Source organism: Pseudorasbora parva, chromosome 4 (genome assembly GCF_024679245.1).
Source record: "Pseudorasbora parva isolate DD20220531a chromosome 4, ASM2467924v1, whole genome shotgun sequence".
Classification (NCBI taxonomy): domain Eukaryota; kingdom Metazoa; phylum Chordata; class Actinopteri; order Cypriniformes; family Gobionidae; genus Pseudorasbora; species Pseudorasbora parva.
Window position 1 is genome coordinate 4,511,884 of NC_090175.1, and position 15,269 is coordinate 4,527,152.

The window sequence follows — 15,269 nt, forward strand, 5'->3', positions numbered from 1 at the left end:
TGAACAGTTTGACTCTTGGCTTTTTATGTGAGTTTGGGGTTTTTGTTACAGTGTTAACAAAACACATAATCTTTTCAAATCAAAAGAAGCCATAAACAAAATCTGTCATGAAGAATAATGTTTGACTAAACTCATCACTGACTAAAAATGTTAATAAATAATATTCATCAACATTACTTTCTTGCCACAGATCAGACATTCTGAATTTTAATTTATAAATACATTCTATATATTATTAAAACGTTTAGACACACACATTTATCAAAAATTAGCAATATGAATCTCAACAATGGTGACATACTTAATGCTGCAATGTTCTCGCGCTGAAGTCCCGTGGGAATGCAGTGGAGTAGATCGCTGGGTCATCTGGTTTATCTGCAGTGGAGGAGATCACTGGATCATCTGGTTTATCTGCAGTGGAGTAGATCACTGGTTCATCTGGATTATCTGCAGTGGAGTAGATCACTGGTTCATCTGGTTTATCTGCAGTGGAGTAGATCACTGGTTCATCTGGATTATCTGCAGTGGAGTAGATCGTTGAATTATCTGGTTTATCTGCAGTGGAGTAGATCGTTGAATTATCTGGTTTATCTGCAGTGGAGGAGATCGTTGAATTATCTGGTTTATCTGCAGTGGAGTAGATCACTGGTTCATCTGGTTTATCTGCAGTGGAGTAGATCGCTGGGTCACCAGGTTTATCTGCAGTGGAAGTAGATCGCTGGATCATCTGGTTTATCTGCAGTGGAGGAGATCACTGGATCATCTGTTTTATCTGCAGTGGAGGAGATCACTGGATCATCTGTTTTATCTGCAGTGGAGGAGATCACTGGATCATCTGTTTTATCTGCAGTGGAGGAGATCACTGGATCATCTGGTTTATCTGCAGTGGAGTAGATCATTGAATTATCTGGTTTATCTGCAGTGGAGGAGATCACTGGATCATCTGGTTTATCTGCAGTGGAGGAGATCACTGGATCATCTGGTTTATCTGCAGTGGAGTAGATCATTGAATTATCTGGTTTATCTGCAGTGGAGGAGATCACTGGATCATCTGGTTTATCTGCAGTGGAGTAGATCATTGAATTATCTGGTTTATCTGCAGTGGAGGAGATCACTGGTTCATCCAGTTTATCTGCAGTGGAGGAGATCGTTGAATTATCTGGTTTATCTGCAGTGTAGTAGATCGCTGGATCATCTGGTTTATCTGCAGTTGAGGAGATCACTGGATCATCTGGTTTATCTGCAGTTGAGGAGATCACTGGATCATCTGGTTTATCTGCAGTGTAGTAGATCGGTGGCTCATTTGGACTTTCTGCTGTAGTGTAGATAGTGGTGGTGTGTTTGTTCTTGCACTGGAACTCGGTGATTTCCTGATAATTATGGTCATTCCAGTCAATGTCCTGCAAAAGATCTTATTATATCCTCCAAACTCTTACACATTTGAACTTTGCACTCTTATTCGTTATCACTAGCTTTAAATTAAGTTTAATTTATATAGCACCTTTCCCAAGCTCAAGGGCGCTTCAAAATAACAGTAAATAACAAGCAGTTTATACATAGATGGACAGTGGACATTTGCCCAGTCCAAGTAATGAGTGAACTGCAGTTGCAAATCGCACTACATTTACAATATAACATGAAAGACATAGGTAACAAACATTAATTACAGACAGCATGGTGGGCAGTAAGAAACAGATTATTGGTAGTGAGCTGAACATAATTCATAAATATAAAAAAAAAGTCATCATAAATATAAGATCATAAATATAAGATCATCATCATCATCATCATCATCATCATCATCAACACTCACCTCTGCAGTGATAGCTGCTCTTGTATTCAAAGGCAAAAGTCCAACAGAGACTGTCAAAACATGAGAAATAAAGTTAGAAAGAGACATGAGCTACGTCTTTAGATAAACTCAGTGACTGACTGTCAACATCGTTTCCACATGGTCAACCAGATCAAGACATTATTCTTCATTTAAACCCTGATTTATTCAAAGTTTCTTCAAAATATACAGGGATAGTTTTCATCCTGTCACCACTCACAATATTCTTAACTGTATATAAAAGTAATTTATGTAACAGGGTTTAAATAATGTTGGTTAAATTCATGCACAAGTTGGGAAAACTCGCCATTGGCTGTTACATCACTTGTACTCACGTACGTTGTGTTGAGGGGCGGAGCTGCATATTCTCCAGCAGTTTCGCGATGGTTCGCTGCTGGTAAGCTTTGATCATTGCTCCGTCTTTATAACTAAGTTTGGACTTTTTTCAAGTGCAAAGCTGAACTTTTATACTACACACAAGTTTCCTGCTTTTGTCTGTCATCTCCTAGCGCTGTAATTCGAGTCAAATACGTGTTATTTGTGACGATGAAATGAGGAGTGTGTATTAACGTACTTGTGAACTCCGAACTCTGTTTATTTTAAGATTATTCATGCAACGGTGATGCAGTGCCTCTAACCAGCTTTTTTGGCCGTGTGTGTTTTCTCCAGGTATGTGTTTTTGTCATGTTGTGTATGAATTGTTATCTGAATTGTGTTAGCGATCACCACACATGCTTTAGGCCCTCGCACGTGCTGAGCGTGTATTTGCGCCATTTTGGATATGCGTGTTTTTCTCTTTCTCCTCTGTATATTATTTACACAAAATATGTAAAATATCGGTCACTTGAGTTTATAGTTACATTATATAAATGTAATGTTATGAGTATTGTGAAGAAAAGATGCAGTTTTATTTTATTTTTTCTTCAATGTATGTTTTATTAATAACTGCCCACTATACGATCACTTGGAAATAATGTATTTTGAGCAGTTTCGCGATGGTTCGCTGCTGATTATTCATGCAACGGTGATGCAGTGCCTCTAACCAGCCTTTTTGGCCGTGTGTGTTTTCTCCAGGCCAAATAAACAGAAACCTTGAGTGACCATCCACCTGATTGTCTGCCTGAAATTATTCCATCAAGTCCAACACAGTCACATATACGTCTATGATAAATCCCCATCTAGAGTAACTGTAAGTAGTGTGTGTGTGTGTGTGTGTGTGTGTGTGTGTGTGTGTGTGTGTGTGTGTGTGTGTTAGTGTGTGTGTGTTAATGACCTTGCTGGGAAAGTCCTGATTGCATAACTCTTGGTATTTTCTTGCTCTTTCTCTGTTTGCAGAACACCATCAGCGGGATGAGGAAAATGATCACCATGATAACTAACCCGACACAGATGTAAATGACAGACCCTGCATGTGAGACCTGTTCTGTAAAACACATTAACTGTCTTTTAAACTGACATATAGATGCAACACACTCAAATATTTAAGAAATAAAGAGCGGCAGACAGATGAACTTACCTGTTTGATTAATGTCGGTGAGTTGTAGATTTGGTTCCATTGTACTGAGATATGACAATGATGTTTTTGAAGAAGGTCTGATGGTTGAAATATTGGTCTTGTTATCTGATGGATTACAAGAAAAATCTACTCAAAGTCAATATTTCTAAAACACACACTTTCAGTAAACATACTGTTAACTCACAAATACAGATGCAGCGTTTTGACTGAACCACTTTTACTTCGGCTGCATGAGATGAGAACACATTGTCTGGGTCAGGAAAGATTTTGTGTTTGTGATATTTCCTTCTTTCTTTCCTGCAAAACGCTCGCTCTTGCTTGCTCGTCTTAAATCTGTTCTAAGGACGCGTTCCTGTCACGTATTAAACATGCACAGTTCGATAAGCCCACAGAAAGCAAGTTAATGCATTTACATGGCACTGAAATTCAGGGTAAGAGGCAAAAAAATGACCTGTGTCATCCGGTTTATGCTTAAGCCGTTTATGATCATACTCCGTTAAAAGAATATGGGGAACCGCGTTTGCATGATCACTTGCGTTTTCGGCAATATCAGCTCATAATAATATATTACGCATAATCGGCTAAAGAACATGCGTTTAAACTCACTCATTGACACAGAATCAATTTAAAATGCATTAAAGGGGTACTTCAGCGCTGGGAAGATGAATCTGTATTTAAACTGGGTCATCAATGTAGTAGAAATGTAAAAATTATTTTTGAATTTGGTGTCTTCTAGACTGAGAAAAGACAGAAAATGTATTTTTGTCCCATGGGGATGAAAGACAACAATTCCCAGAATGCTTCGCTGCCCTGTGCCATTCCCCAACGCAACCAACTTGATTACAGTGACTGAGTTAGAGAAGACACTACAATTAAAAACTGAACGTGTCTGTTCAATATAATGAGTGAGTCACCGCGAGAGTATCACAGCACTGAGCACTAACTGCAGGAGTGATGAGAGCTGAGGTAATCGCGACTACACTCGCGGCATACATTCACAACGCGAGTTCAGTCTGGTGCGTTTCAGTTCATGCCTTTGCAAGCTGAACTTTCATAGAAATTAATTTGAGAAGTTAAAAGACTTACATTGCACACCATAGCTCCGTTTAAATGAGTGCCTGCCAGCTGAGCTTTCCCTGCAAGCTGAGTGTTATCTCCCATCCCCCATGCGCGGATTCAAAACATGCGGAAATGGCTCCCTCTGCTGGCTGTAGTCTTTAGCCTTTGGGCAAGCATTCCTCCTATGATGCAAAAATCGTCAATTTGCATCATAGGAGGAATTTTTCCAGAAATAAAATGCATAAATCTCTTGTATCAGGGAGATATGAGGGGGGAAAGCACAATAATTTGAATATACTCCAGGGTTTCTACTGATACAAAGCCATATGCTAATCGCTGAAGTAACCCTTTAATGTGTTTTATTGTCTTTCATAGAGCTGCTCTATAATTGAAAATAATGAAGTCATTTTAAAATGAATGAACATTGCAACACTAAAAACAAATATTTTCCTATTTGTGAAGCTGCTTTGAAACAATATTTTGTATTTATTTTATTTGGTTACCAATTAGCATGTGGTTAATTTGTACTACAGCTACACTTAATATAATCACTTACCCAATTTAACCAGCAGCAAAATCTCTAAATAGACATCAGTTAAAGTCCTCTCCACAGCACACCAGTATTGGCCTTCATCCTCTGTTCTCAGATCAGTAATGGTGACGGTGAAAACTCTGGCCGTCGTGTCGTCAGTCAGAGAGAATCTCTCGTCTTTAGCTGGAGATCCTGATCTAATGATGATGTTTCTATTTAACAACGAACACTCGCCTTTACAAAAATACTTTGGATTTGCTTCATATCCAGAGTCATATGAGCATCTGATGTCGACTCTCTCTCCTCTGTGTCCTATAACTGTCTCTGGAGCACCAACAACAACAGCTGAAAACACAAATATCATTATATAGAGCTGTTATGTGTGAGAAAGAGACATAAGCAGGCCAGAATAACTTACAAATATCATCCATATGAGTGATAATCATGCAATAACTGAGGAAAAACACGAGAACATGTCAAACTCTGAGTAAAAGAGCTCAGAGTCTCAAACTCACCTGAACAGATGCTGGAAAAGAGCAGCAGGACGTCCCACATGATGAACTTTGACAAGCGTTTCGCTCAAATAGAAGACCAAATTCTGTGTGTCAGACTCGTTCTCTTCCGTACTGAGTGAACAATGTGGCGTCTACAACTAAAATAACCATTTCCTTCCCCTTTCAAAATTTCTAACCACATCCAGCTATACAGGACATCTTAATTGAGCACATTTACTCTGACAAACAGCACACGTCCTGTGCATATACACTGATCTAAACAGTAGGCTACTTAGTTTCATAATATATGATAATAAATATTTGTTTTCATCAAAAAAAAAAAAGTTTTTTGTAACTGTTCTTAATTTCTTTTGAGTTTTACTCTTAATTATTACCTTCACTAGTTCATTTTGAATAGTTTTGTGGTGGACTACAAGTACAGATATTCTGTAACTGCTGTTGTCAATCGTTTCAAACAGAGTATAACCTTTGCGCAGTGCTGATGCATCTCGAACAAGCCTGGTGTGTTTGTATTTCCCGCTGCCTCGCTAGGATTTTAGCAATGAGAAAGATGAGACGCATACAGTGACGTAAGACCTAGCTCTGTGGGGGCTCTCTGGCCTGTGGAAAGACAAACCGTTCTTAAAGGCTCTCAAGTCGAACCAATTTAACCAGGGCCGTGCACAGACATTTTGAGGGGCAGTGGCCCAAACCCAAAAAAAAGGGGCACTATTTTTAGGCTTTTTGTTAGGCTTTCGTGTTAATTAAATTTATGTTGTTCTAATTATTCTTCCAAAAAGTCGATTCTGTGCTAATTTGATCTCTTTTCTATTTTTATTTTTTATTGGAGATTTAAGTAGCAAATGAGAATCACTAAAATTATTAAATATATTTTGAGTCAAAGGTCTTGTTTATGATTTTTGTAAATCATAGGCAACATTTTTTTAATAAAAGAATATGTAAAAGTATGGTATTTGGGGTAAAAGGCATATTTAACATGATAATAAACAGCTGACTGTTTATTATCATGTTAAATATGATCATGGTTAAGATTCAGCTGGTAAATATCTTAAGTTGGATGTCCATCTTAGAGGTTACATCATATTTATAATAAAAATATGATAATAATCATATGATATAATACAAATATATTTAGTTGTTACAACGATAAAACTTTATTAAATTATTATGGGATCTCATACATTCAATGTTTTCAGATTATTTACTTAAACATTTGTGTCTGTATTTTAAAAATATTTTTATATTAACATTTTAATATTTACTGAATAATAATTCATTATTTTATTCATCAAAATAAACAGAAAATGCTGCAAACGTTGCTAGAGATTTTTTGCACAAGTATGAACTTTTTTTGAAAAAGTTGCCATTATTATTATAGTTAAGTTTATTTATATAGCACATTTCATACACAGTGGCAATTCAAAGTGCTTTACATAGAAATGAATTAAAATAGGGATAACAAATGCATAAGAAAAAGCATTTGTTTTTCTTATGCATTTGTTATTATTAGGGTGTGCTTTTGCCCCATTGTACCCTGATACAACTCATAGCCTGTATTACCTTTTTTTATTGTGTATACGATTAATATGCTCTAAATAAAATATCATAAATATGACGTATGTTATAGATACTAGTATTAACTCGTAAAATGGATTATAATTTGGAAATCTATTTTACAGAAGTTAAAGAGTGACAAACTGTCAGCTAAATATTCAGTATTCAGTATATGACGATTTACCCGCTGGCATGCTGGAGCTTAGAATCCATATTTGCACTGTTGAAACAAACTACTAATTCCGCGGATCAACCACTGTCTGTAATGTGGATTGTAGTTTGTAATATACCTGTTAATGGGACGACATTCTGGAACTGTCGTCTCCACAGAGAGAGGACACAGCCACGTGATGCTGTGGAGCGAGCGGGAAAACACGGAACGGGTTAGTGTAATTAGTGGATTTTTAGCGGAACAGAGCGCTTTTATGGGAATCCTCTGAGGTTGAGGGAGGGAAGGGGGCAAGAAGGGCACCTTAGCCGATGAGGGCAAAGGGGCAGTGGCTCTAGCCACCGGGCCACCCCCCCTGTGCACGGCCCTGAATTTAACCAAGTCATTGGCTGCATATTAAGAGTGACAGGAGCATGTCTGTGTAGTATTTTAAATCACCTGTAGAGGGCGAAATGGTTTTAATAGCTGCGGTCAGAGCTGGGTTGGAAAGTGTGTGGTTTCCCAACACAATGTGGTATCAGATTTTCCTGTGGTGTGAAGTGTGTTAAGAGTGACTGAATCTGCTCAGAAGAACGTCAGCCTGCACAGATCTCAAATTATATATATCCAACATGTTGAATATTTTCGATCAGAAATCGTGCTGCGTGGGGGGAAACCCGAGGACAAACGCATGCACGCTCTGGAGATCATCACGTGGACTGAAACGAGACCCAACCAGAAAGCGAGCTGACGGATAGAAAAAAGAAAGAAAATATAAAGACAAGTGTGCAAATGATTCACTTCATTTGATCTACTTCTCCTCAGTTTCATTTCACACCTTTTATAGCGCTTCTGCAAAATCATCTGCACATCTGCAAGTTAAATCATCATAAGCAAATATAATCAATACATAATGAACATTTGAGGCTGGCCCACCTGGTGTGTCATTGGTTGATTCATTTGCGAAAATGTTACTGGCTGAGCTATTGGAATGAGATTTGGCTGTGGTATGGTTGTAAGGGGTAGTTGTTGCTGAACCACCTGTTGATTCATCTGAACATCTTTTGGGGTTTTCTTATTCTTTGCTTTTTCAGCTTCTAATTGCAATCTCAATAGTTGTGTTTTTAATTTCTCCACTTCTCCACTGTCTTTCTCTTCTTTTTCCATCGCTCTATCTGTATGATGCACAAAATGTCTCACCCAAACTTCATCCATAGCTACTGGTATATCTGGATTGTTATTCATCGCCTGTTGTACAGCTACGGATACCCCTGCTAATACAGCTGTTCTAAAAATTTCTCTAGTGACCTGCGTAGCACTTTGATTCTCTTCCACCTGGGATTCCCACTCCGCCTCAGACCTGTGCAAGTATGCAGAGGCTGATTCTCCTGGCTTAATTTTAAACTTAACATTCTGGTAGGTTGTTGCTGGGGTTGGATAATGTGCCTTCAATGCTCTACTCAAATCAGAAATGTATTTGATTAGTGATTGGTCATTCTCCACACCCTCAGTCCCAGCATCTGTTTCCAGTGCTGCTAATTTTGACGTAGGCACCAGGCTTCCAAGTAGCATCCTAACATCACCCATAGCTAATTGCACTCCACTTGTCAATGCAGTTAATTTGGTCAACCACTTCACTCCCCCTTTCGTAATACTTGGTAATTTTGCCTCTATTGCTGTTATGTCAGAATGTGACCAGGGCTTATATATCTCTCCTTTACCTTTGTCCATCAGTGGACATTGATAATTTCCTGTCATCATATTGAAAGCTCTGCTCTTTGATCTGGTATCATATTTATGCTGTCCTGATCCTCCTTCTCTATTCCATGCCTCCTGCATGCTGTTCCCAAATATCACTTTCTGCATTTTTCCTCTCTCCTCTCTCTGTACACCTGCTGCCTGCTCCCCGTTATGCTCAACATCCTCTCCCCACCATCTTAACTCACTTACCTCTACCACTAGCCTGCTCGTTTCCTCTGTCTTTTTCAGCTCAGAGCAGCAGCTCACCACATCCAGTTCTTCCTCCAGCTTGTTTAACCTCTCTCTGCTTTGTCTATTCTGCTCAACATCACTCAACCTTCTTTTTTTTCATAATTCAAATCATGTTGTAATTTACTCAGTTCTTTCATTTCCAGTTCTACCATCCTTTCTATTTCTTTCAGCCTCTCATTTCGCTCCTTTCTCAACTGGTCCTGCACCACCTCAATTATCTTATTTTCCATGTCATCTTTTTTGTCAGCTGTCAATTCAACTTCAATCGTTCCTCCAGTTACATTAACCACTTTTTCCTCACCATCATCATTGCCCCCCCCTCCCCCCTCACAATTAACTTGTCCACCCTTTATCTCATATACTGGTGCCATCAATGGTGCAGATAGGTTGTATGGGGGTGGGGGACCTACTGTACTCCTCATTTTCTCTTCTGATTTACCCGCATTATTTGTCTGGCCCTCTTTCTCACTTGTTCTGCTCAATGCTGTGGCCGTAGCCGCTACTCTAGTTCATTTTCTCATTCCTCCTTTTAACTTTTCTATTTCTTTCCTTACCTTTCCTTTATTCCATTTCTTTGCCTCCCCTAAATTATGTTGCGCTAGTAACAGTTGTCTATGAGTCCTCATTTCCATCCTTCTAATGTTTTCAGCTAAATCACCCTTCCCTATTGTCTCATCAGTCCAATTATACTGAATTTTCAACTGATTCCAACAATCCCTCAGTTCCTTGTCCCTTTCTTTTTTATCTCTTGGTTCAGTCTGTGCCAATACCATTCCCTTAATTTTATCCCAATCATCTTTCATAATCTTTCCTTTTTTCTTTTCCATTTTCCTCTCTTATCTATTTATTGAGTTCCCTGTTATCCAATCAATGATAAACAATGTCTATTAGTTAAAATAAGTTTCTCCTTTTTTTTTTCTTTTTTTTTCAATTTATTTATTTATTATTATTATTTTATTTTATGTATCCAGTATAGGTGTTTCCAATTTATGTCACCTTTCAATGCCAATATTCTTTAAGCAACTTTCGTTGCCCCTATTCTACACCTGCGCGACCTGCACGCCGGTGCAACCCGTCCTATGTTCTTCACTTGCACCACTTAACCTAGGTTTGCACTCCTGTGCCTCCCGGTTCTAACCTCCTCTTTTTTTTTTTTTTTTTTTTTTTTTTATCTCAGTATATCCAAGTATGTTTAACCATAAGAAATAAAAACCTGCATTCAGCCAAGAATGCTAACCTTAGTGCAACCAAGCACTTTGTGTACAACCAAGTGCACATAACTATGAAACCTTAAATAAAACCTTAACCTTAGTGCAGCCAAGCACTTTGTGTACAGCCAAGTACACTTAACCATAAAACCTTAAATAAAACCTTAACCTTAGTGCAACCAAGCACTTTGTGTACAGCCAAGTACACTTAACCATAAGAAATAAAAACCTGCATTCAGCCAAGAATGCTAACCTTAGTGCAACCAAGCACTTTGTGTACACCCAAGTACACTTAACCATAAAACCTTAAATAAAACCTTAGTGCAACCAAGCACTTTGTGTACACCCAAGTACACCTAACCATAAGAAATAAAAACCTGCATTCAGCCAAGAATGCTAACCTTAGTGCAACCAAGCACGTTGTGTACAGCCAAGTACACTTAACCATAAAGCCTTAAATAAAACCTTAGTGCAACCAAGCACTTTGTGTACAGCCAAGTACACTTAACCATAAGAAATAAAAACCTGCATTCAGCCAAGAATGCTAACCTTAGTGCAACCAAGCACTTTGTGTACAGCCAAGTACACTTAACCATAAAACCTTAAATAAAACCTTAGTGCAACCAAGCACTTTGTGTACAGCCAAGTACACTTAACCATAAAACCTTAAATAAAACCTTAGTGCAACCAAGCACTTTGTGTACACCCAAGTACACTTAACCATAAAACCTTAAATAAAACCTTAGTGCAACCAAGCACTTTGTGTACACCCAAGTACACTTAACCATAAAACCTTAAATAAAACCTTAGTGCAACCAAGCACTTTGTGTACACCCAAGTAAACTTAACCATAAGAAATAAAAACCTGCATTCAGCCAAGAATGCTAACCTTAGTGCAACCAAGCACTTTGTGTACAGCCAAGTACACTTAACCATAAAACCTTAAATAAAACCTTTTTGACTCGCTTTTGTATTACTATTTAACTCCATCAACACTTTTTCGTGTTCAACACAATAATTTGGATATAGCCAATAGCAGATCTTTGTTTTAAAACAGGTGTCTGCTTACCTTTATTTTGTTGCTGCGCAGCTTGTGTTGAACCGAAGAGAGTTGAAGTCCTTTTCAGGCGTCCTCCTGTTGGATCGATCTCCAATGGACTGATCCGGGTGCCCCCTCCAAATTGTTGGACTTTTTTTTTTTATTTATTCCCCAAAGTCCACCCCAAGTTCAATGATCGGCCAGGAGTCGAGTTATCAATTAAAAGTATAAATTTATTAAAAGTAACAGCGAGTAAAAAAGGTTTCTGAGCTCAGGATTCAGAACAACAGATATAAGCATCAGGGCAGTCCTGAATGCCGCACAACTTTTACATCCATGTTTATATTCTTGTTCTTCCATCTCCTCCCCACACCACGTTTCCTCCAATCTGGGTGTACCGCATCATCAGTCTCCAGGCAGTATTTCTATGAACACAGGTTAACCACACACACACAAAGAAAGTACAGCTCTGGTATTTTTCCATATTATAAGACATATCCTTCTGCATCTTTGTTTCATCTTTAACCTGTTTCACTTGTAGCTATGTGGTTCTCAGAAATGCTCTACCCCCGCTGTCTCACCCTTGCTTGACCTCGTACCACATCTACTTCTCCTCAGTTTCATTTCACACCTTTTATAGCGCTTCTGCAAAATCATCTGCACATCTGCAAGTTAAATCATCATAAGCAAATATAATCAATACATAATGAACATTATACTCAATCATTAATACTTCATGGTGAAAAACACAATTAATACTGTGTACTTAATATTGTAGAATGTGAATCATAATCTGCAACATGGTTAATACTTAAAATCATAATAAGCAACTTGCATGAAAATAATAAACATTTCCTTAAAATAAATGAAAATATCCTTCAATTAGAAGCAGGAAAAAAAAATGGTGGGGAGCATGGAGGGACAGAAAGCTCTTGGACTAAATCTAAAATATCTTAAACTGTGTCTGAAGATGAACGGAGGTCTTACGGGTGTGGAAAGACATAAGAGTGAGGAGTTAATGACATAATTTTCATTTTTGGGTGAACTAACCCTTTAAGAGAATGTTGTTTGCATTCATCTACTTTTTTGCTTTTTTTTATGACTTCTATATTATATATGCTCAATATGAATCCTTCTGAACCTGTTTATTAAAAAAATAGTATGCAATAATGACTGGTATACATACATTTAGTGTGTAAAAAGCATATACTAAATGAATTGATTTAATCAAAAACACAATTGTGAGTATTATTTATGCAATTACTGTCTTGTCATTATTTGCCTTGCTGCCGATGGCTACAGCAGAGCTACTTCTAGCTGCAAGGAAGTGGTTGTAAGTTCCTGCTGCTGATTTTTCGTTGAGCCTCCTCTTTACTTGCTTACAAAGAGCATTTTGCAGTTATCTTCGATGAGGCTAATAACCCATAAAATATACATTTCACCTTTAAATCAGAAAATTAAAGTTTAGATGCTCCTGTCCAAAGAAAGAAATGACAAGATAAAAAAAGAGTGGTTTAGAGTCAGGTTTTATTTTATATGACAACATTTTTAAATCAGCTTATAAGAAATCATCCATTAAAGTCTAATGCTTTAAATCCACAAGTGAGCAACTTTAGCAAGACATAAATAAATACATAAAAATAAATACATAAGTTTAAAGAAATTGCCTCATCTGGGGGAAAGTGGCTTTACGGTCATTGTGTACGCAATACGTGTCTCATTTGGTGCTCACCTGTGCCAATCTCTTTTAAAATAAATCAGTTTACAACACACATTCTCTGCAGTGGAGTTTCAGTTGATGATGAAGATGGTGGTGGAGATGATGGTGATGTTAATTCTGGATCTAAAACAATGAAATTATACATGTCTAAAATATGCTTTTTTCACGTGTTACTGATGTGATTCACACATTCACTAGGCTACATTTATGTATCATTTAGGCCACATATTATACAGCCAGTGTTGTGTATCGTGATGTTGTGGAGATCATCATGGGTTTGAGGCTCTCAGTTACTCACCTGTTATAACCTTCAGCTTCACTTCAGTGTAGAGATCTAATCCTATAGAAATATCAGTTCCACAGTAGTACGTGTCAGAATCCTCTTGCCTCAGATCTCTGATGGACACAGTGAGGACTGCTGAACTTGTGTCGTCATACAGAGAGAATCTTCCAGAATGAGCCCATTTATCTTTAATATCAGTCTTGATGATGTCAGAGCATATTATCAATGGAACGTTTCTGCACAAATACTTTCCATTTGTCTTATATATTTCATCATATTTGCATTTGATGGTGACTCTGCCTCCTGAATATCCTTTCACACTTATGGAGCTCACGACACCTACAACAAACCAGCATTTTAATACAACAATAATGTATTCATAAGACGGAAAAAAAAAATCTCCCTCATTTTGTTGGTTTTTCAAAGTCGATTCCACAAAATGAACTAAAGTGTAAGACTCTCCTCATCAAATCTGTGCTTTTGTCAGTGATTCTTACCAGGAATCATCATCAGAGTGAAAGTCCAGATGATCTTCATTCTTCTCTCTTATTAAATGATCTTCTCCGTTATCAGTTCTTCTGAAGCTCTTGATGTGTTGAGATGAGCTTTGACTGTTTCTTTCCTGGTTACATGTTTAACATGAAGTGCTGAATGTGACAGAGACGCCCTTCCTCTGATAGAGCGAGGGAGAGAGAGAGAGCGAGAGAGAGAGAGAGAGAGAGAGAGAGAGAGAGAGAGAGAGAGAGAGAGAGAGAGAGAAATAAATATATAAATCGTATTTATAGCATTGGAGAGGATCATTTGAGGGGTTGGGGAAGTTGGAGGATGCCTTCTTTTTATTATAAGATATAATTTGATATAAATAAAATAAATAAATACACCTTCAGAGCAGGAAAACAAATACACAGTTATCGGAGAGGGTTATCACTTTAAAATTGATAACTACGGGGTTTGCAGTCCTTAGCAAAAGTCATCATGGTAATGTAGTTAAAGTCTAACGTGTTTGTGGGATGCATGTTTATACTGTGCTGTGAAAGGAAATTTGTTTGTTGCTCTTTTATCCTGTTTTCTGTTCATTCAAATCAATATACATGGGAGTTATATTGAACTAACTTAACTTGCGCAACTTTATCATGCAAGAGGAAAAGTAAAATGGCATGCATCAGCAAACTTGGTCCTTCCCATCATTGCCTGAACGTGAACTAATGAGCTGTTGCGTTGCTGCTGCGTAAGCCTAAGCTGTGTATGTAACACTCACCTGAAACTAAAAGTAATTTCAACAGTAAACTTCAATCTGCCAGTGAACGAAAAGAAAAAAAGAAAAAGAAATGAGTTCTACATGATACAATTTAATATGAAATTCCAATTCAAATCTGTCTGGCAACAACAAAAACTAAGTTGCAAAAGCATCTTATGAAAAAACTAAGTTGCAAAAGAAAAAAATGAAACAACTTATGAACTGAATTAGGAGAATGCCATTTATTTATCAGTATCCAATAAAGAGCTCTGAAATTCAATAAGCACCTAAAATGCAGTGAGCCAGCTCGGCACGGGAGCTGCTGCTGACACTACATCCAAACCAGCACAGCACGATCTGGCCCAACCAAATTATACAATCACAAAAAACTACATTAAATCGGCTATTGGAAAGATGCCTCAATTGCAAAAGAAGACCTACAGTTTTTGAAAGAGCATAAAGGCAAATGGACTCAGAGAGAGGTGGAGATAGAAGAACACTTCCTGCTACAGTCATCTCTATCATATTGCCTACACAGCAAAACCTCCAGTATTAATGGTAAAGTTCATTATCTCATGAATGTTACCACTGCTTCAGTGTTACTTAACACTCAGTAGAGTGGGACCACATGTGCT

The 15,269-nt window shown here is 37.8% G+C and overlaps 2 protein-coding genes across 2 annotated transcripts; both read right to left on the minus strand.

The window, feature by feature from the left end:
• Nucleotides 1-301: 301 nt before the first annotated feature.
• On the minus strand, nt 302-5,698 carry LOC137073730 (uncharacterized). Its single transcript, XM_067442436.1, has 7 exons — nt 5,454-5,698; nt 4,963-5,283; nt 3,348-3,452; nt 3,105-3,254; nt 1,814-1,863; nt 792-1,400; nt 302-736 (listed from the first exon to the last, which is right to left on the minus strand). The coding sequence occupies exons 1-7, from the start codon at nt 5,491-5,493 to the stop codon at nt 302-304; spliced, it is 1,710 nt and encodes a 569-aa protein (XP_067298537.1). The 5' UTR covers nt 5,494-5,698.
• A 7,378-nt stretch (nt 5,699-13,076) lies between these two features.
• On the minus strand, nt 13,077-13,986 carry LOC137072714 (CMRF35-like molecule 8). Its single transcript, XM_067440646.1, has 3 exons — nt 13,895-13,986; nt 13,413-13,736; nt 13,077-13,237 (listed from the first exon to the last, which is right to left on the minus strand). The coding sequence occupies exons 1-3, from the start codon at nt 13,932-13,934 to the stop codon at nt 13,152-13,154; spliced, it is 450 nt and encodes a 149-aa protein (XP_067296747.1). The 5' UTR covers nt 13,935-13,986; the 3' UTR covers nt 13,077-13,151.
• Nucleotides 13,987-15,269: the final 1,283 nt, after the last annotated feature.